The following is a 22,844-nucleotide window of genomic DNA, read 5'->3' as shown; positions in this document are numbered from 1 at the left end:
CTCGGTATGGTGGACGGAAGACTCTGGGTCTCTTCCTGTTCTTATAAGGACACTGGTCCTTTTGGATTAGGACCCCACCCTTATGACCTCATGTCATGTTAATCACTTCCCTGCAGGCCCATCTCCAAATACAGTCACTTTAGGAGGACTTCACCCTATGGATTGGGCGGGGGCTGGGGTGTGAGGGACAATGACACCATTCTACTCATAACACGACTCCTGCGTGTGAGTGTATAAAACAGTGTGATGTGGGCCCAGGGATGGCTAGTTGTGTGGTTTTGTATTTTCTAGACCTCGAACCTCTTAGTAACATATTCTGCTGGAGAAGGAACCACCCAGAATTTGATACTAGGCTTCCGCCATGATTGTCTAATTTTCTTGTGTTGAAGGTGGGTCTGTCTGACATGCAGTTTGGGTGTTTATAGATTACCCTTGGACTGTAGTATGGAATGACTTCTCATACAGCACTGTGTAAAGGCTATGGAAGAGGTGTTGTGCAGAGGATGAATAAATCTGCAGGAGAATATTCCTTGTGCTTGTGGTAGAATAAAAACAAAGTCAAAGAGCTGAGTTTTTCTGTGTCAAGTTGGTGAAAGCGTAAAGGGTGTAAAAAAGTTCAGGGTTGTTACCCTTGTGGGGAGGGGACAGTCGTGTGACACTGCTGGTAGGCAGATTGGTTGGACCAGCCTGGCAGCAGGACGGTACGATGTTGACTCTCAAAAGTTGGAAACACGTACATGTCCCTCCTTCCATCAAGTAGCACTTCTAGGATTTTATCCATTGAAAATGTCAAAAGTGTAAAAATGGTTTAAAATTACAAACAAGAGATAGGCGACTTATGGTGCATGCAATTCTTGAATACTAAGTATTTCTTATTAAACTGCCAAATACTTTATGTTGACACCAGGATTAGTTGATGTGATGCTGAGCAAAACATTTTGTTAAAAATCAAAAATATTACATTGATACTCCATTGTGTAAAGTTCATGATGCAAAAGGATTCAAATCAGGGAAAAAAAAAATTAGAAAAACCTATACCAAAGTAAACATGCTTATCTGGATGGCAAAATTACTAATGATTGCTTTTCCTTTGTTTTTGTTTTTGTTTTTCTTTTTGTCTCTCCATTTTCCAGATTTCCTGGGTTTAGCACAGATTAACTACAATTTTTAATGGATTAACTCTATTTAAGACTAAAGTACTCAACTATAGACTGCAACGTTGGAAAGTTTAAGGCTTTTTATATTTACCACTCAGCAATCCAGAGCCTGGTTCTGGCATTGTTTACCCAGCTCTCCCTCTTTTCTGTAAGCTCTGAACTGAGAAGGTTGGGAGTAAAGGCTGACAGCCTTTGCCACCTATACGTAGTAATGACCAATTGCTAAATTAAATCTAGATGTTAAAAATGATTCCAAGTCATCCTCGCAAGGTCATAGAGGTTGCCTTGGGGATGACAGTAGCTCTGCATGGTGGGATAAACCTTGAAGATTTTATTCTCTTTCTGTTATTGCAGTAAGGAGAAAGGGGGGTGGGCAGATAAACAGACCAAATCATTCCTTATACTCTCTGGGTCAGCATTGTCAGGTGCCTAAGGATATACTTTGATTCGTTGCGTATTAAATCCCATATTTTCATATGACAGGTTGCTGTCATACATTTAAAAGTTACATTGGTGTAGGGACGGCATTTAGAAGGCAACACAGGTTATGGGAAATAGGCTGACACATCAAAGCACACTGAAACAGAAATAAAAAGGGAGAAAACTTGAGTCCTAGGTCCAATGATGTTCCTTAATAACTTTGGAATCTTAGACAATTTCTTTGTCAAAAAAAGTTGTATTGATGATCGTATTGGCTCAGAGCTTGAATTCAAATAGGCCCAATAAAATTTAGAAAACACAAATTAAAATAATAATTTTTAGATATGTTAAGAATCCTTCTTTCACAGCTTAAGTCCATCCTTGATGTGGAGTCTTCTTGGGAGGCTATTGGTATGGATACATGTGGGATGCAAGGTCAAGCAGTGCTCTCCCACTGGTCGGAGGTGCCTGTTCATCCTAGAGCCACCATTTTCCTTTCTTCTTTCTTTCTGCTCCTGCTCTCTTCTTCCATCCTCCAAACTTCCCCCACACGGAGGGACATGGCTTTCAGGATATTTTACCTGGCACAGCGTTTGTTGATTTCTTTATCTACATCCTCATAATTATGAGGCTTGATTGAATAAGAGAACTACATGTGAAAGTAAGTTGAATACGCTAATGTGCTTTAAAAAAAAAAAAAACACAAAGAATACTTCCCGGGAGTTCCTGTCGTGGCGCAGTGGTTAACGAATCCGACTAGGAACCATGAGGTTGTGGGTTCGATCCCTGGCCTTGCTCAGTGGGTTAAGGATCCGGCGTTGCCGTGAGCTGTGGTGTAGGTTGCAGACGCAGCTCGGATCCCGCGTTGCTGTGGCTCTGGCGTAGGCCGGTGGCTACAGCTTCGATTAGACCCCTAGCCTGGGAACCTCCATATGCCGTGGGAGCGGCCCAAGAAATAGCAAAAAAAGACAAAAAAAAAAAAAGAATACTTCCCAACCCCAACCCCATAATTATCTAACCCTGTTTCTTTCATTCTGTTGGTATCCATCATGTAATATACTTTCAACTTGTTAGTGTAATATACTTTGCCAAATTATATTAAATTTGATTCTTATTCTTTGCTCAAATCTCCCTGTTAAAGTTATTTCCCCAAACCCTTCCAAATATTCTATGTTTGTAATAGTTGATTTTTCCAATGATGGTCTAATTTCCAACGGTAATATTCTAAGGAACTGACTTCAAAAAATAAAAACAAAACTAACTTGCAATGTCCAACGAAGACATTTGATACCCACTTTGGGGTCACATATTTTAAGGAAAATTCTGTACTGGAGTCCTTTGGGGTTTTATGTAGCTTTAAATTGTTAACTTAATGTAGCTAATGACATAGTGCAGTGGCTGCTAAGAAAATTACGTTGCTTAGCTTGAACCACAAGATGCTCTGATAAATGTGATAAGAAATACCTTTTAACATTCACTTATATTAAAAAAAAAAAAAAAAAAGAAAGAAAGAAAAAGAAAAGCATTCACTTAGAACTGGTTCCTGGAAGGACATATAATATAATAGCTTAAGTCAAGAAAATAACCTTTATTTACTCCCAGCCTTTTATTTGAACAGTGATTACTGTTGTGCCTTGGTATAAACTGCCCTCAGTTAATTATTACTTCCTCTGCTGATGACTGTGGCTAAGTACTACATGTAACAAAACTTTTTTTTAAAAAAAAAAATATTATACTTGATTTACAATGTTCTGTCCAATTTCTGCTGCACAGCAAAGTAACCCAGCCGTAATCCATATACATTCTTTTTTTCCCATCATCCTCCATCATGTTCCATTGCAAGTGATCAGATATAATTCCCTGTGCTATATATATGTATAGCAAAATCTCATTGTTATCCATTCCAAACACAACAGTTTGCATCTATTAACCCCAAACTCCCAGTCCCTCCCACTCCTTCCCCTCCCTCTTGGCAACCACAGATCTGATTCTCCATGTCCGTGAGTTTGTTTCTTTATTTGTGTGAGAAAGACAAGTACCATGGAGTAAAATAACTTCTGAGAGTCCTGTTTCTAACTGTGACATGTGTGTGCCTTCATGAGTAGGCTGATATTATCTGAGTTTCTCCTTTCTTTCATCAGTGAACTCAGAATAAACTGTAGCAAATTAGCCTCGCCTGTGTTAAAGAGCTTTTGTCTGTTGTTGGTCCCAGAGTAAGAGCTCAGCAAATGTTTGTGGAGTAGTCTGGCTATTTACTATATCTCACCATACCAACTGAGCTTCTTAGGTCAACTGTGGTATTTCTTATTTACTTATAAATTATGGATCACTTATTTTGTGTGCTTTCCATATAAAGGAGAATATCTTCAGTTTTTTTTTTTTTTTTTTTTTTTTTGAGGTGGAAATATACCAATGCACAGGTAATAAATGTACCTGAACCAAATGTAAAATGGTAGCTTGACTAGCTTCTTTTGAGACTTAATACTTCATCTCTTTAAAACTATTTCATCATCTTACTTGCCTTTTTCATCTCATCACATCTTCCTTTAAAACTGCAAAGACAAAACACAAAGTTGTAAGTGTATTCTGGAACCTGACCAGGGTTGATAGAGGAGAAATTGACTATTTTTTTTTTTTTTTTTTTTTGCTATTTCTTGGACTGCTCCTGCGGCATATGGAGGTTCCCAGGCTAGGGGTTGAATCGGAGCTGCAGCCACCAGCCTATGCCAGAGCCACAGCAACGCTGGATCTGAGCTGCGTCTGCAACCTACACCACAGCTCACAGCAATGCCGGATCCTTTGAGCAAGGGCAGGGACTGAACCCGCAACCTCATGGTTCCTAATCGGATTCGTTAACCACTGCGCCATGACGGGAACTCCAGAGGAGAAACTGACTATTTACTTGTTTCCTTTTCTACAATTATATCATGCACTTTCTCTGTAGCTCATACTTTTCGTCTTGCCAAAGTATACTTCTTAGAGTTGCCTGACAGTTATGTGTGTTTACTTGATAACATCCAGTTGCAGTGAACGTGTCCTCTTGTATTGTAGGAGCTATGCCTGTCCCAGACCAGCCTTCGTCAGCCTCAGAGAAGACCAGCTCCTTGAGCCCTGGCCTCACCACTTCCAATGGGGATGGCTCAGAAACAGAAACCACCTCCGCCATCCTTGCCTCGGTCAAAGAACAGGTAGAAACATTCCACTTTTATGACATGCATATGGGGACATTTTAAAAATTCTTCTTTCCGGATAAAAGATGGTGATTTAATTATGTTGGAAAGAAAATCATGATTTTCTAGCAGAATGTTGGCATTCATTATAAAATTACTATTAAAATCTGATTAGAATAGCTTTTGACTCAGTTTTTATTCAAGGTATAGGCAGCTTTCCTTGAAGAAATATTCTGCAGGAAAAAATTTTAAAATTACAAAATTTCTATAGGTGATGTTTTAGCAGATTCGGTGATAGACCTGACATTTAATACTGTTAAGTGTATGAAGCCAAGTAGTTGGTCTTTAGAAAATATAAGGTCTAATAAAATTTCAAAATGTATTACTGTGTTAAGCAATTAGTGCCAGTGAGAGCAGATAAATATCCTGTTGGGCCTAAGCAAACTGGTTTTCCTATAGTTTCTGAGATGCATCTGAAGAATGCATTTCAGAACTTTTCTTGCAAAACTAAATTCTGAATGATTCTTTCTCCACTATTTCTTGGCCATACAAATGTATAAGTAAATAGAATTTGAAGTCTTAGATGTGAAAGTAATACACATTCATAAAATTCATGATCTTTGTAAATAAAAGGTGATAAATAATCAAAGAAAGCTGGAAAATCAAGATTTTAAAAATTTGTTTCTTTTTCTTTTCATGGGCTAGATTATAAATCAGTACTTTTTTAAGTAGAAAATTACCCTGTGTTTGAGTTATATGATTCAGGGATGCTGAATTAGCAACAGCATAGGGTAAGAGTAACATAACTTCCCTGATCCCAGGAGCATCTCAACAGAGCAGTAGACTAAGTGAGGCAATTAAGAACTCAAATAGGGAAAAGGCTTCAGTTTTCCTTGAGGACATGGATTTTGTTCAATAAACAGGGACTGATTTAAGTAACGGTAGGTGGCCAAGCCATCAAGGAGTAACTAAGGAAAGATTGATGGAAAGGATTAATGATGCTGTTAGTCAGAAGTGTGTCGCCAGATCAGAAGTGTGAAGTAAAATAGGTAGACAAGGAGAGTGGAACAGATTTATTGGAAAATGTAGGTTTTGAAAATCGTAAGTAAGCAGAAAATTAGGTTGAGACCTAGGCTGTATTGCTTGATTAGTTTTTCTAAAAGCCTACTGTGAGAGTTTTTTGATTATTTTTAAATTTTATTACTTTATGGAAGAGGGGAGCAAAAGTTCATGCCACTCCTCATACTCTAGAGACTGCTTTGTTATATAGCTGGGTTACGCCAGATTTTTATTCTGGTATGGTCTAGAAATCTTGCTAGGCCACGGGCTTTAGATTGGTGACAAAATATAAATTATAAGGTATAAATTTAGAGAAACAACAAGACATGTCTGATGAAAACTATAATATTTTAACAAAGCATGTAAGAGAATTCAGAGTAAAGGACAAAGGCATGCCATGGTCCTGTGTAGAAAAGCTTGATATCATAACATTATTACCCTCTCCCGAATTAATATAAAATTTAGGCAGTTGTAATCAGGATTCTGTGGCGAACTGTCTCTTTGGCAAGCTAGATCAAACTTATTTATTTATATATTTATTTATTTATTTAGTAGTCTTACCCATGGCATATGGAGGTTCCTGGGGCCAGGGGTTGAATCCCAGCCACATGCAACCTGTGCCTTAATCAACAATACCAGATCCTTCAACCCACTCTGCTAGGCCTGAGATTGAACTCTTGCAGCCATAGCAATCTGAGCTGCTGCTGTCAGATTCTTAACCCACTGTGCCACAGAGGGAACTCCCAAACTATTTTCAAAATCATATGGAAGCATAAAGATACGAGAGTTGCAAGGAAAATTTTGATTGAAATATTTTACTTTACCAAACATAATAATCACAGTAGTGTCCAGTTGGCCCCAGATAGAAAGAATGATCTTTCTAGGACATAGCTGAAGATTCAGAACAGATTCAAAAATATATAGGAGCCTAATTCATTTAATGTGTCTCAGTGAGTACAAAGCAGTGGTTCAATGGTGTTAACATAACTTATATTCAGAAATAAATCTCAAAGGGAAAACAGGGTAATTATAAAAATAAAACTATTGACATATAGGAGAAGCACTGGGAAAATATTTGTACAAATTAGAGGTGAAGGCTTTTAAGTATAACAGGAGACTCAGAAGCAATACATGAATGGTTGGTGAAGTTGGTTGGCAATGTGAATATCCACAATAAAAGCAAGGAGTAACTTCACATCTAAAAGGGCAAAAATAGGCCAAGAGAAAACATGTGCCACAAATGTGACAAAATGTTGATATAATTACTATATTAAGACTTCCTAATGTTGATGACAAGAGAAATAAAAGAATAAAGAATTAGGCAAAAAAATATCAACAGGCAATTCAGAGAAGAAAACTGCAAGCAACCGAGAAATATAGGCTGATATTTTTTACCCTAATGTACCAATTAAGGACATAAATTTCAAAATAAAAACATGAGTTGCTTTAATTTATCAAATAAATAAACACTAAAAAGTAGTATCTATTGTAAGCTAGCTACAGTTAAATTTTGAGGAAATCCACAGTCTTTTCCATTCCAAATGAAAATGTGTATTGCTGGAATCTTTTTGTAAAATGATATATTGCTGTGAATTGCCTTGTGAAATACTCCATAGCCTTTGGTTGGTCATGCTTAGATTTATGTCCTAAAAAAATGAGTGACCTAGAATGTAGGGTAATAAGTATGAATGTGTATTGCACAATTATTTAGGATTATAAATAAATGGAACAGTGTTGATTGATGAAGAGTTGTAAAAATGGTATCTCCTTTATATAATTATTTTCATATAAAAATATGTATCCTTTCCATGTGGTGATTAATGAGTCAGAACTTTATATCTAAACTTTGAAAAAACTCAATGATGATTTTAGAAGTGACATAGCACTGTATTATCCTGTTTTAAAAAGCAAAAATAATGAACGTATTTTTTTGTACATGTTTTGATCTTCTAGAAAAGTGTAGAAGAAAGTAAGTCAAATTATTTGATTTCCATATGTGTTTACAGTTAGAGGTGAGAATGAGCAGAGGACATAGAGGATCAGGAAATGTATCAAAAATGCAAAAAATAATTGGGAGACTGGAATAAATATTAGTTGGGTTTGGATAATAGGAAATATTCCTTCAGCTGGAATACTGAAGTCTGTAGTTGAGAGCGTGGGTAAGCTACTAAAAGGAAGAATACACTATGGTAAATAAGTGGCCTCTCTAAATCCTTGAGGAGAGTTTGATCAAAGCTTACTGTGAAGAGTTTTTTCCCTAAGATAAATGCGTTGCTCATTTTAGGACAGTAGGAGTGAGATAAGTAAGGTGGCAGGTAAGTAACGTGAGGAGGAATGAAAATCTGTCTTGGGAAGCTGAGAGAGCAAGTGAGAAGACCCAAATCAGAGACATGGGTGGCAGGTCCCATGTGTAGTGTCTGTTAATCTGAAGGCAGAAATCAACAAGCAGCAGAGTGCATGGACTTCCTCGGTGTGGCCCCATGCAAACAGCAAACTTCTTTCTTCACTGGGGGATTTTTGTTCTAAATTATTCCTTTTTTTAAAGTTTTATTGAAGTATTGTTGATTTACAAGGTTGTGATCACTTCTGCTATACAACAAAGTGATTCAGTTATATACATACACGCATCCATTCCTTTTCAGATTCATTTCCCATATAGATCATCTCAGAATATTAGATAGAGTTCCCTGTGCTATACAACAGGTCCCTGTTGGCCAACCATCCCATCTACCACAGTGCTAAATCATTCTTAAAACTTACTTCCTTTCTTTTCCTGAGGTATAGACGGTCATATGTGGAGTTAAAACTAAGTTAAATATGTATTTTGAAAAAGATTAGCTGAGATTAAGTAAAGGTGACTTTAAAAATTAATACCTTCTATGATTCTTAATCATTATATGCACAATATATTTAAAAATGTTTTCACTTAAAGAATATATCTTACCTGGTCCTCTTTAGGTGCTAATGAGAACTAGCTTTCTTGAGTAAAAATCCTGCTTAGTAATTTTGAGAATTTCACGTGAAACATTTTATGGCATCAACCTTAGCTACCACTCTAGTTCTCCTTGAGGACTGACCTCAGCTCTATAGATGGGAAGTGATTGTTTTATCATAGAGAGCGTATGTTCTCAGCTGACTGCCATGTAACAGGTTTTGTAATTTAACTACTTGTTCATTAAACATATTGAGTGCTGTATATAGGCAAATCACAATAAAGGCTAATAATGGAAATGTATATTTAAAAAAAACCAACTCAGTCTAATAAGAGTTCATGGGAATAAGTTGTTAATGAGACTAAGAACACAAGTTCTTAGGCTGGTAGTAGACACTGCACAGATTAAATCCTAGTCTCCAACCACTGAATGGAACTTAAGTCATGGCAAGCCCTGAGCCCTGAAATGCATTACACATAGCATTTGTGGCGTAACTGAGACGTTTATAAGCCGAGCCCCGAAGTGTTTGAACACAACAACCCTGGACTGCTCAATGAAAAGGTGTTTGCTGACGTTTGCGTTGTTGTTCTGATTTCCCATCTTGATTGCTTTTGAACTGGTGAATTTTATGCTATATATTAACATAAGTAGAACCATGATTTATGCTATACTCCATGGATAATTTTCTGTCTCATTTCCAAGTCTCTCTTCAATGGGGCTCTGAGAGGGAGGCACCCAGTTTCCACTTCCTTTCCTGCAAATGAGGTGGGCTGATGGCTTGGTGCAAGAAATGGGTCCTCAGATAGGCACAGTCAGCTGGTTTTGAGGTGCAGTTTCTTTGGGGTCTGTGGACAGTTGGGCTGAGCCCAGGTGGGGAAGGAGAGGCATTGGGTATGATGGAATGAGGAAATGATAAAAAAAATATGGCTCTTGAATCGATGCTGAATGAAAAAGGGTAGAAGATAGAGAAGTTGGTAGGAATTGGAATCACGGAACGAATATATACAGGTGGTAATGGCATGAGAAACAGGTGCTTAAATCAAGAATTTGGAAGTAATTATTGTTAATGTCGAGACCTGGGTTATGACTCTGGGAAATAAGATCAAATCAAATCAAGAGAAGAAGTGTGTTGTTGACTGTGAAAGCTGCTGTAGGGAGGACAGGCCAGCGCTGATAAGGACAGTGAGCAGAGCCTCAACTCCCCATCACTGGGAAGGAGAGACCCCAGTGGCCTCAGAACTGCAAGAAACACAGGTTTGCCTGAGAGTAGCCATTGCTGATCTTCATTTCCATGTTTTTATTTTTTAAAAAATTAGTATAACATTGGTCTGTACTCTTAGACATTTACATTTACTCCCACCGTGTAAGGTTGATCTGTGTATTTTATCTTAAATCAGTATGTGGCTATTTTGCTCTTAAGAAAACCTTGACTTTCCTAAAAGACTCTTATTTTGAAATACCCTTCTTTTCCTTCAGTTGATCAGTGTTTCATTTGATCATTACCTGCTTCCAAAATTGGCATTCAAAGGGTCTTCTTATATAAGCTGGAAAAATTACAGGGACTTTTTAAAACCTTTTTAAATTGATGTGTAGTTAATTACAATGTTGTGTTAATTTCATGTGCAAAGCAAAGTGATCCAGTTATATGAATCTGTATATATATATATTTTTTTTTTCTAGACCCTTCCCTGGGGGACTTTTTAAGTAAAATTTTTTTTTTTATTGACGTGTAGTTGATTGACAATGTTGTGCCAGTTTCTGCTGTACAGCAAAGTGACTCAGTCATATATATTTTTATGTTATTTTCCATCATAGTCTATCCCATGAGACTGGAAAGAGTTCCCTGTGCTGTGTATAGTGGGAGCTTGTTGTTTATCCATTTTAATGTAATAGTTTTAACCACAAGTCTGTTCTCTGGAGGGATTTTTTTTTTAAAAACCTTTAGAGCCCATATAGTTCATTGATCTTTGTAAATTATTATAGCTGAGATAAATGTTTTTTGTAATGATTCTACTGGTGAAATATATTTAATAAAAAGATTAAAGAGAACATTCTATATATGTAACAGTATATGCAAATGTGTCATTTTGTTGCATTTATTTAATCAAATGCCTGCTTCGTGCATAGAACTATACTTTCCCTGGGTAAACACAGATTTGGAGTTTGCCTTCAAGTAGTTAACAATGAAGCTAAAAATATAAGAAAAATAGGGATTTCCATGTGGCACAGTGGAAACGAATCTGACTAGTATCCATGAGGATGTGGGTTCAATCCTTGGCCCCACTCAGGGGTTTAAGGATCCTGCGTTGCTGTGAGCTGTGATGTAGGTTGCAGACGAGGCTCAGATCCCAAGTTGCTATGGTTGTGGCACAGGCCAACAGCTGTAGCTCTGATCGACCCCTAGCCTGGGAACTTCCATATGCCATGAGTGTGGCCCTAAAAAGCAAAAAATATGTGTGTGTGTGTGTGTCTGTGTCTGAAAAGGAATATATATAAAAAGTTATAAAATATTAAAAAATAGTAGGTGATTTTAATACTACACTCTAGTCAATATGACTCCAAATAATTTATACCAATGAAAAAATTCCTTAAAATTGATAGTGTTTATAACTTAAATACTCTATTCTCTTGTTCTTTAAATTCCACAAGGATTGAAGATTATATTATTGATTTCAGAGGAAAATTTTAGTACCATCATTTAGATACTAAATTATTATTGGTATCTAAATATTAGTATTAGATATTTTTTAGGTCATGAAATAGAATTCTCTAGCTTTTAATCATTTTTATTATTATATTTAATATGGGAAAATAGGAATTAAGGCATTTCTAAGTTTCCAGGCAAAACTACTTCACAGAGGACTTTACATATTTTGAATAACATGAAGATATTAAGAAAACATTTAAGAAGATTTACCTTACCCAAAATCTAAGAAAAGCTGGATCATTTACATTGACTCCTATGTGAAGGTAACATGGCTTTATTTTATAATTTTAAAATTATTCCAGCTCTGTATAAGAAGAGTATTATTGGGAAGGAGTACATTATAAAATGCTCTCTTAATTGATATTTTTCCAGTGTTACATATCACTGCAAAATCTTTCATATTATTAGTGTTACTGTGATGTGCAGTGGTAGTTTCTGATAATACAACCAAATGACCTCTATAACTAATCAGTTTCCAAACTATATTTTGGAAAAGCATTTTATGAAAGTAATGACAAAATTATCATCCATGAAAAAGAGGAAATTAAAACACCTTTAGGAAAGGTCAAGAAGAGAGAGAAGGATTATCTGCAAAGACTAGTGAACTTTATATTCATTTAGTCAGAGAAGAAAATAATTAGATTGTAGTGCCACAAGTTGAGCTTTTTCCATATATCAAAATTAAAATGAGCGCTATTTGATTGATGATTTTAATATTTGTTTCCTGTTGTAAGGGAGATATAGGTTGAAGGTGAAAAAGAAAAAGAGCATGGACTGTGTTAGGAGCAGTGAATGTCTGTTTCAACATATGAATGGAGATGAGGCATAAGCCAGGTGTCTGTAGACCCTGGTCTTGGTAGATGATATAGTTCATTACAAGGAAGGGGCGGAGCCTGGAGTCATCAAGGATCAGACACCCTTGTAGACATTGTATACGCAGGAGAGGAGGCGGTGTAGATGGAGCGACCCCCTTGGGTGTGTAGGCTTCCAGTAGGGCAAACAAAGCAAGTACGTGGTGTGTGCAGAGTTCTGGAGTTCCAGCTAAGGAAAGGGGTGGTCAGCAGACTGATAGGACCTGCTGGGTTTGAATCAAATATGTTTTTTTGTGGATCATGGATTTTTGCATCACAAAATTGATGGTTGAAACTAGAGATTAAGGAAGAAGGGTCCTGAGCTATTTGTAAGATTTGGGGAATTAATGCTAAGAGTTCTGGCTTAATATCTCTGAAAGTGCAGATAGGTCATCTTCTTCCCTCCTTCACCCCTCTCCCCACCCACTCCACGCTTCCTCCTTTGTATCCTGTTATTTTGACTTTTTTCAAAACTTGAATTTCCCCTTAACATTTTACTTTGCAACTCTTCTCGAGACAGATATGTACTCATCCATCTTTTTAAAAACCCCTGATTCTATTCTAAGAATTAATTCACTTGGTTGCTGTCTCCCATTGAAGGTATTAGATGTTCATTTTTAGGGGACTGAAGGCTGTATTGGGAAAAGTAAAAATGGACTACTTCTATATGCTAAATTAGAAGATAAGCTTTTTAAAAAGTTTTTACTGAAGTACAGTTGATTCACAATGTGATAATTTCTGCTGTAACAAGATAAACTTTTTAATAAGTGACATGACATTATAGGGCATTTCTGATGTTGCTTTGTTTTTTTATTTTTATTTCATTTTTTGTCTTTTGAGGGCCACATCTGCGGCATATGGAGGTTCCCAGGCTAGGGGTCAAATCGGAGCTGTAGCCACTGGCCCAAACCATAGCCACAGCAATGCAAGATCCGAGCCTAGTCTGCCACCTACACCACAGCTCACAGCAATGCCAGATCCTTAATGCACTGAGGGAGGCCAGGGGTCGAACCTGCGTCCTCATGGATGCTAGTCAGATTCATTTTTTTGAATTTTTTAAATGTGATATTTTAATAATTTTTGATGAATATTCTACTATAAAATAATTTATGGACATTGTGGAAAGTTTAAAAACTCAGAAAGGAATAAAGATGCACCTTTTGTTTGAGGGTAACACTGTAGTTGTTGTGAATATTTGGGAAGATTTCCTTCTAAAATTTTTATGTGACTATAATTATTTGTACAGATTTTTGTTTATCTTTATATTTTATACTTCTTTGTACATTTTTCATATCACTAAATTTGAAACATTTTTCTGATGCCCATTTATATTTATACATAGTGAATTATTTAATATTAGAATTTTATTTTTTTATCTTAGTTGAGCTCTTAGGTTAATTCAGTTTTCTCAGATGGAAAAAAAAAATGACAGAGGCTCCCTGAAGCAAAGTTTTGAGAATAGGCGTTCCCCTCATGGCTTAGCGGTTAACGAACCTGACTGGCATCCATGAGGACGCAGGTTTGATCCCTGGCCTCCCTCAGTGGGTTAAGGATCCTGCATTGCCGTGAGCTGTGATGTAGGTCAAGGATGTGGCTTGGATCCTGCCTGGCTGTGGCTGTGGCATAGGCGGGCGGCTACAGCTCCGATTTGATCCCTAGCCTGGGAACCTCCTTATGCCGCGGGTACGGCCCTAAAGAGACAAAAAAAGAAACAAACAAAAAGTTTTGAGAACAAGTTTAAAGACCCTTACAAAGTCGCTGAGAAATATGTCATTTTTAATTACTGATAAGAGCCATAGGCAGGGCCTATGAAGCAAGAGCTCCTGAGGTATAACGCTGTACACGGTTTGTACAGAGCAGGATTAACGAATAGACTATTCTAGAGGGAGTAAATGGGAAAAACATGTTTAGTATTCAGAGGAACTGAACCAAATATGATAGAAATACTCAAGATAAACATGGCCATTATCATGGACAAGGAAATAATGTTAAATAGTATCTCAAAATAACATTTTTTAAAAGGACAGATGTTTTTTCCTTAAATTTGATCTATTTTAATAAAATATATTTACATATTTCTTGAAAATTCATAAGTACAACTTACTTCATCAGATGTGTCATTAAATAATGACTTTTTCTTTAGTGATTATTTAGTTCAATATTTTTTATTTATGACCAAAGAAACTCAAACTTTAAAAAATATTGTTTCCCTACCATATAGGAAATTGCTATAGAACTGAAATGAGAAATTTGCTTGTTTTTCTCTATGACCAAGGCTCTGCTGAGGTCAAGTTAAATGGGACTCTTGCCTTTGTTCCTCTTATTTAACTTGGAAAAGGGAGGTGGGTCATTTCACATCAGTTTGATTTGCAAAGTATTTTTGGCACCTGAAGAAATCATTAATGAGACTCCAAACAGATAGAATTCAGCAAACTTAACAACTCCCTGTTAGTTAATGTCTGTAGAGAAAACATGGGGTGACAGGAGTCCTGTGGGTTAAATACCATAATATCACTTTCCTGGAATGTTCCAGTTTCTGAGAGTTAGTGGTGTGGACTGACGTTAATCTCTGGCATGTTTCAGTGACACAGGTGTAAACATGCCCCAGGCAGCCCATCGATCATGTTCAAGTTGCTGTCATGTGGCTGCAGTCATTAAAGGAATGTGCAGGTTCATGCCCTGGGCTCTAAATGAGCTGGCTGTGTAATGGGCTACAATGGAAAAGTGAAGACCCGCACCCTCCTTTTTCACTAATGCCAAGTTCTGACTTTAACTTTCTATTCATTGGCCTTTGGAAGCAGCTGAAGCACTTGCCTAACACAGAGGAGAGAGAAGCAACACATAGCAACAAGACCAAAACCAACAAAAATCTCTTCTGACAAGTAATCTTCAGCACTGAGGTAGTGAATGCTAACTAGTTCTGTTCACCAAGTCCACAGATTTAGTTGTCTGGGGATGCATTTGTAGCTCACCTATCTTGAAGATCTGCTGGATGAAGAAGTGATGTTCAAAATTGAAAATTAAATTACGCAAAAGTCAATCTAAGCTGGTTCCATGGTTGTAGGCAAGTACCGGCAATTCCAGGCACCACTGGACACTGCCATCTTCTGTGTTCTGGGGAGTAGGACTCTGGTCTCAACCAGGAGTGTTTAAATCTTAGAGTTGAATGGAAGCTTTGGGCCAGCTGGAACTCTGCTGCTCAGTGCAGGTACCCATCACCTCCACAACAGAGGAGAGCCCTCCACCCAAACCAAAGGTCAGCTTTAGACCTTTCCTCTTAGCTAACGCAGACACATCTAAGAAGTAACACCTACCGTTCACTCCAACTAGGTGCCAAAGACCTGAAGTTGCTTGCTATAGACCTGTTGAAAGCCAGAGGCAGTTTATTCTCAAAACGAATAATCTAGAATGTAAATTCTATTTTGTGAGCTCTGCCCATATCAGTAACAGCACCTAAACCCTCCAGGGTCATGTCTTCCAGCTTTAATAATACTGCAGTCATGGGAAGACTCCACCTTTAGGAAGAGTAGAGATAAGAAATTACCATCCTTGGGGCTTTTCTGAATTGGATGGAAACCTGATATTGAAAACCGTTCCTTCCTGCTCTATAGCCGTGGGAACTTTATCTAGTCACTTATGATGGAGCATGATAATGTGAGAAAAAAGAATGTATGTATGTGTGACTGGGTCACCTTGCTGTACAGTAGAAAATTGGCAGAACACTGTAAACCAGCTATATTGGAAAAAAATAAAATTAATTAAAAGAAAAAAAAAAAAGAAAAAGAAAACCTTTCCTTGGAATTCCCCTTTTGGCTCAGTGGGTTAAGAACCCGATATTGTTTCTGTGATGATGCAGGTTTGATCCCCAGCCTCACACACTGGGTTATGGATCCAGCATTGCCCCGAGGTGTGTTGTAGGTCACAGATGTGGCTCGGATCTGCTGTTATTGTGGCTGTGTTGTAGTCTTCAACTGCAGCTCTGATCCCCCCCCTCCCCTCCCCCCGGCTGGGGAGCTTCTATATGCCACAGGTATGGCCATTAAGGAAAAAAAAGAAAAAAAGAAAAACTTTTCCCATGCTATTGTCACTTGATGTAATATAAATGAAACATTTTAGTACTAGACATGGAATACTATTATTGCTAGTGATCGTGATTAATAATGCTTATTTTCTGCAAAACATCTAAGCTGATTGATTGATTTGTGACATATGGTTGTGACCGGGTCTCCTCCCCTTGCTGTTGTGTTAACAGCCCCCCAGTGAGTGCCAGACCCAGAGGACACATTCAGTATATTTATGTTGAGGGTATGAGTTCATGAATGAAATTATTGCGTTTTTTTGTTCTCTTGTAGCTCAAGTAAATGCTTTGCCTGATGGTGATGAAAGCCATTAGCTTAGTTGCATGGCACAAGGGTCTCATCTCCATTGCTACACTGATCATGTCCTTTTACCTTTATTTTAATGGTTGTATTAGATTCATATCTTCCTCTGTGAGCCACCTGTGTAATGTTTCAAAATTAGTCCATTTACCTTGATGAATCCCGGCCCCCAAATTGCAGTTTCCACTATAAACAACCCAAATCGAAACTCATTTAATCAGGTGGAATGAGATATTTTCCATTTAAAATGAGGCATGTTAACTGAAGCATATCCTCCACTAATAAACTATATAGGTGAATGTCTTTTTTTTTTTTTCTTGAACTAGACTTATGGGCCTTATTTCAGCTAGAAGTAAACAAACACAAATAAACAACAAAAACAACCAAAAAACCATCAACTCCCGTGTTAGTACATGAATCAGCAACTTCACACATAAAATAAATGCAAAAACACCCAATTGCATTTGATTTGATGCAATTATACCAAACTTATCATATTTGTTGAGTGTCTCTTTCAATAATTTCTAACAGTTCTTTGAAAGCATACTTTACTCCAGAGGTTAGAGCAATTCAACCTCTATTGTTTGTTTATCTTGTATTTCCTTTGTGTTTAGGAGATTTTTTTTTTCTTCTATTCACACTTGATGGAATTCAATATGGACATATTAAAATCTTGTGCTTATTACAGATTTTGAAGTACTTTTTTCTGTTGTTGCTATTTATTTGTATGTTTGTTTAGTGGTATGTATTGCCTATGTGTGGGTTTTTTGTTGTTGTTAGCTCTTTTATGTTATTAGGGTAAGATACAGAATAAGCATGTTTTCTTTTTTGAAGTTTAGTTGATTTACAATGTTGTGTTAAAGATGTCCAGCAAAGTGACTCATTATACGTACATACAGATGTTCAGACACACATACGCACACACGTATATAAACAAATATATTCTTTTTCAGATTCTTTTATAAGTTATTGCAAATACTGAGTATACTTCCCTGTGCTATACAGTAGGCCCTCGTTAGTTATCTATTTATCTATCTATCTGTATATAAGTGTATATATGTTAATCTCAACCTCCTAATTTATGCCTCCCCCATCATGATTTTTTTTTATATGGACTTTTCTGGACAAATAGAAAGCTTACCTCTCCACAACTGTATACAAGAATAATTTCAGTCTTATCTACAGGTTACAAGAAATAGAGTCTTCATAGAAAAATTTTATAAGGATTTCTGTTGAGTAATTATAAGTTTTATGTCCCCAGCTCATCTGAGGGATTATTTTGCAACATTTTTTTTTTTTTTAGGAGAAAACTCTAGGAAGTGAAGATGGCCTTAAAACAGCCTGTTACTGAAAGCCACTTCACTCAAACATAAAATTTGAGTATGCTTTCATGTCAGTACTGGAAGTGAACAGGTTATTTTAGTGAGAACTGCAGACCGTGCATAAATGTTGCCACATGGGGAATTGAAACCAATGGCAATGTATTGACTCTGATACTCACTATGCAAGGTTGTATTGTTGAAAAGGGGCCGCAGGATCATTCCCGTCTCTCATGACCTTCTTCTCATACACCTCTGCCTCCCATTGAGAGATGGATTCTCTGAGCCCTCTCCTTCACTATATATGGGCTTGAGACTATGGTGGAAGTGACACTCTCTGACTTTTATGGCAAGACTAGAGCGTGAAGGGCAGGACACCTTCTAGCTGGTTCTCTTGGGATACTCATTCTCAGAAACAAGCCACCATAAAGTGAAGGTGGCTGTGTGGAAAGATGCTCAGTCTATGAGCTTCTAGCCCCATCTGAACTCTCAGCTGACACCAGCATCACTCACCAGCCATTCCAATGGACTATCTGCAGTTGAGTCCCCAGTCAGCTTGCCCCAACTAGGCTGATCCCACTGATACTTAAAGATTGATGACCAAGATAAACAGTTGTAGGGGTGGTTTGCAGCACAGCAGTAGATAACCAGTTCAATTATTTTTCCATGTTTATGAAGAAATCAGCTGTATTAGGCCATCTGTATACTTTTCTCTACATCTTGGTGTTATGTTTATTTTCTTTTTTTCTTTTTTCTTTTTTGTCTTTTCTGCAGCCGCACCCACAGCATATGGAGGTTCCCAGGCAAGGGGCCTGCACCACAGCCACAGCAATGCCAGATCCAAGCTGTGTCTGTGACCTACACCACAGCCCATGGCAACGCTGGATCCTTAACCCACTGAACAAGGCCAGGGATCGAACCCACAACCTCATGGTTCCTAGTTGGATTCGTTAACCACTGAGCCACGACGGGAACTCCAGCATCTTAGTATTTATTATGTTTCTCTACATTCTGAGGTAACATTAAAAGATCAGTTATTGGAGTTACCGTCGTGGCGCAGTGGCTAATGAATCCAACTAGGAACCATGAGGTTGCGGGTTCGGTCCCTGCCCTTGCTCAGTGGGTTAACGATCCGGCGTTGCCGTGAGCTGTGGTGTAGGTCGCAGACGCGGCTCGGATCCTGCGTTGCTGTGACTCTGGCGTAGGCCGGTGGCTACAGCTCCAATTTGACCCCTAGCCTGGGAACCTCCATATGCCACGGGAACGGCCCAAGAAATGGCAAAAAGACAAAAAAAAGAAAAAAAAAAAGAAAAAAAGATCAGCTTATTGAAATATAATTCACATATACCATACAGTTCACGCACTTCATTGGTTTTTAGTATATTCACAGTGTTGTGCAACCATTGCTACAATCTGATTTTGAAACAGTTTTATCCCCTCAAAAAGACATCGTGTTCTCATTAACGGTCAGGCTCCTCAAACCTCACAGCCCTAGGAAATAATTACAGATTTTCATATTCTGGCCATTTCATATAAATGAAATCATAAATAAATGGTCTTTTGTCAATGGCTTTGTTCACTTTTTATAATGGTCAGGTTTCATCCATGTTGTAATATATATCATTATTTCTTTGCTTTTTATTTCCATATAATAGTTCATTATATGAATATAGCTCATATTATTTATCCACCTATCTGTTGGTGGATTTTTGGGTTGCTCCTGCTTTGGGGCCACTGGGAATAACATTGCTGGGAGTAGTTGTGTATGTTTTTGTGTGGACATGTTTTGATTTCTCTTTGGTAAATACCTAGAAATGGAAATGCTGGGTCATCTGATAACTCTAAGCTCAACATTTTGAGGAACTGCCAAACTCTTCTACAAAGACACTGCATCTTTTAGGCTCCAAGTTGTTCACATCTTGCTATCACTTGTTCTTATCTGTCTTATTGATCATAGCCATCCTCCTTGGCTTGAGCAACCTGTTGAAATGAACTACTTGACCATAGTCTGAGGACATCCAGCAAACAATCTTATTGAAGACCTTTAGTGCATTTAAAAATATTTAAATAGTGTGTTTTAAAAATATTTTGCAGTGTATTTATGCAGGAAATAAAGATCCCAAACATGAGTTGTTTTAAGCCCCATGTTGCTGGGGCAGCATATCCAGTCCTGTGGAGAGTGCCGTAGCTAATGTATGTATCAGATGGAAGAGCCGGTGATGTTTAGCTTGCAGACTGTGATGGTAAGGTGGAAGGGATGGGGTGAGATGGGAAGGAGGGCTGTAAGGGCTGCCACCCAATATCTGTTATGGAAAAGGAGTAAAGAGAACTATGACAAGGGAGCAGCATGTGGAAGAGGCAGGTTTCAGTTTTGTATCAGACATGGTTCTTACTTGCAAGCTTATGCAACTTTAAGCTGAAAAGGAGTAACTCAAAGACATGGGTAACTCATGAACTATTTGGAAGGTCCAAATAGTCAGACTTGGGGTTCACGCTGCTAAGGATGTTGGCCAGTTTTATTGCAAATATGCTTTGGGGATGGGTTCAAAAATGATAATTTTCAAAAGTAGAAGGAATGCTCTTGAGGATCCTGGCAAGTGACAAATTTAGGAAAGTACCTCTAAGTATAACTGGTTACTGTTCTTTCTTTAGGAAATTCACTAACAAGCAAGGATCAATGGTAGCTCTTTTGACCAGTGGGTGGCAGCATAGAAATTTTTCATGGTTGCCTATAAATGAGCTGATAAATGTTCTGTGCAGCCCTGGGTGGGGCTGCATGGGCCTCTACTGCCAGCTTCATCCATGGCCTTTCCTTAAGATGCTCAAAAACTGTTACTCTTTTTTTTTTTTGACTAGGATATGAAGCTAGGATATGGAACTTCTAGGATTCTAGGATATGAAAAATTTGGGGAAGGACATGTGGTATATACACTATTACCTACTAGTCTTCTGGTGATTTCAAAGAAAGAAATGTAAAATTCCTAATTATTAGAATTAAGCCAGGAGAATCTCAATGGCTATCTGTAACTGACTCACTTTGGATAAAAGGTTTAACTAATTGAACTCGTCTTCTTCAAATGTTAAATATTTTTAAGTCAAACATTCAGTTTATTAGTAAATAAAATCTCCTTATTAGTGTTCCATCCCTAAAAATAAATATTGCATTTTTTTAATATTGAAAAGTTTAAATATATGCAGATTTGTCATACTTTTAAGAGTCTTTTCTCTGTGGTCTAAGGTATTCATGACTTCTAAATATTCAATATCTATCAACAGACCGATTATTATCATTCAGTGTTAGAAAGTATTTCCTCCATAGCAAGTTCAGTTAAAGATAAAGCTAAGACATTGGATGGATTTTGATAATTAGGGGAAAAGGCAGTTGGAATTACTGAACTGAAAACATTTCTTTCAGTTTCAAGGACAAGTCAAATTGTCAGAGTTTCTGCCATGGCACAGAGTAAGCTAGTAGTGGCTCCTGAAGGTGAAGCATGTCATCTTGTTTTAAGGACTTCTTTCTAGGGAGATGATGGGTTTAGGACAATATTAGCATGGTGGGAAAAGTATATTTTTGGCCTCAGAATTACTTCAGATATTTTAATGTTTTATTGAAAAGCTTTGGTTAAGGTATGTAACATCTTTCCAAAACTAAATTTGATTATCTAGTAAAATGAGGACAGTCATATGCAGAGTTATGATGGAATGTATGCAAATAACACAAATGGTACGAACACATATTATTTAATTTTTTACGATCTCATGGAAATCTATATTCCTTAATTAGTTTATATCAGCTTGATGAATTGTTCTTCACCAGCCTTTCTTAAGCAATTAAACATATATGCAATCTCAAACTTTGGATGAGTTCTTGAAACCCAAGGGCAAATCTGGAGTTTCTTTTCTTACTTAGGAAATTGGAAGAAAAAAGGATATTTGGCTGAGAAAAAAAAAAAACTGTTATAAATTAGCTTTTAGAGTTTTACTTATTGTCATATTACTACATGAGATGATCTATAAATATAATGCTGAGCAGAGAGTGTGGGAGGTGTTTTGAAGCTCCTTGATTATACTTAACTATGATAATTTCAACTTTCTGAGAAAATATGTAAATCATCCTTTTTCTTACTTTTTTTTTTTTTTTTTTTTTTTTTTTTTTTGTCTTTTTAGGGCCACACCAACAGCATATGGAGGTTCCCAGGCTAGGGGTCAAATTGGAGCTGTAGCCACTGGCCTATGCCACAGCCATAGCAATGCCAGATCCAAGCGGCATCTGCAACCTACACCACAGCTCACAGCAGTGCTGAATCCTTAAACCACTGAGTGAGGCCAGGGTTCAAACCTGCTTCCTCATGGCTCCTAGTCAGATTCGTTTATGCTGATCCATGATGCAAACTCCCTTTCTCTTACTTTTCTTAATCAAACTCTTCATAAAGAAATAAAGAAGCATGTGTCTAGAAATTCTTGATAATCAGGTCGTTGGTGTGCCTGTGATTTAAAATCCTCTGAAGGCATTCCCACTCCGGCTCACTGGAAGCGAATCTAGTTAGTATCTGTGAGAATGCAGGTTCGACCCCTGATCCTGCTCAGTGAGTTAAATATCTGGCATTGCTGTGACTGTGGTGTAGGTCACAGACACGGCTTACATCCCCCATGGCTGTGGCTTTGACTGTGCCATAGGCTGGCAGCTGTAGTTCTGATTGGATCCCTGGCCTGGGAACTTCCATATGCCACAGGTGCAGCCCTAAAATAAGCAAAAATAAATAAATAAATAAATAAATAAATAAATAAATAAATAAAGCCCTCTGAAACCAGAGACATGTAGAAGTCTAGCACAGGCTGGTGCCTGATA

At 37.5% G+C, this 22,844-nt stretch overlaps 1 protein-coding gene across 5 annotated transcripts in view; it reads left to right on the top strand.

Annotated features, from left to right (window-relative positions):
• The window catches only part of CTNND2 (catenin delta 2), a 1,013,144-nt gene that overhangs the window by 167,153 nt on the left and 823,147 nt on the right, over positions 1-22,844 (top strand). For all 5 annotated transcript variants that reach the window (XM_021076845.1, XM_021076841.1, XM_021076844.1 and 2 more), the window contains exon 2: positions 4,629-4,765. In XM_021076845.1, the coding sequence (XP_020932504.1) occupies positions 4,629-4,765 (137 nt within the window). The remainder of the gene's footprint in view (positions 1-4,628; positions 4,766-22,844) is intronic.

This window comes from Sus scrofa, chromosome 16, assembly GCF_000003025.6.
Source record: "Sus scrofa isolate TJ Tabasco breed Duroc chromosome 16, Sscrofa11.1, whole genome shotgun sequence".
Lineage (NCBI taxonomy): Eukaryota > Metazoa > Chordata > Mammalia > Artiodactyla > Suidae > Sus > Sus scrofa.
This window is presented reverse-complemented; position numbering and strand designations above follow the sequence as displayed.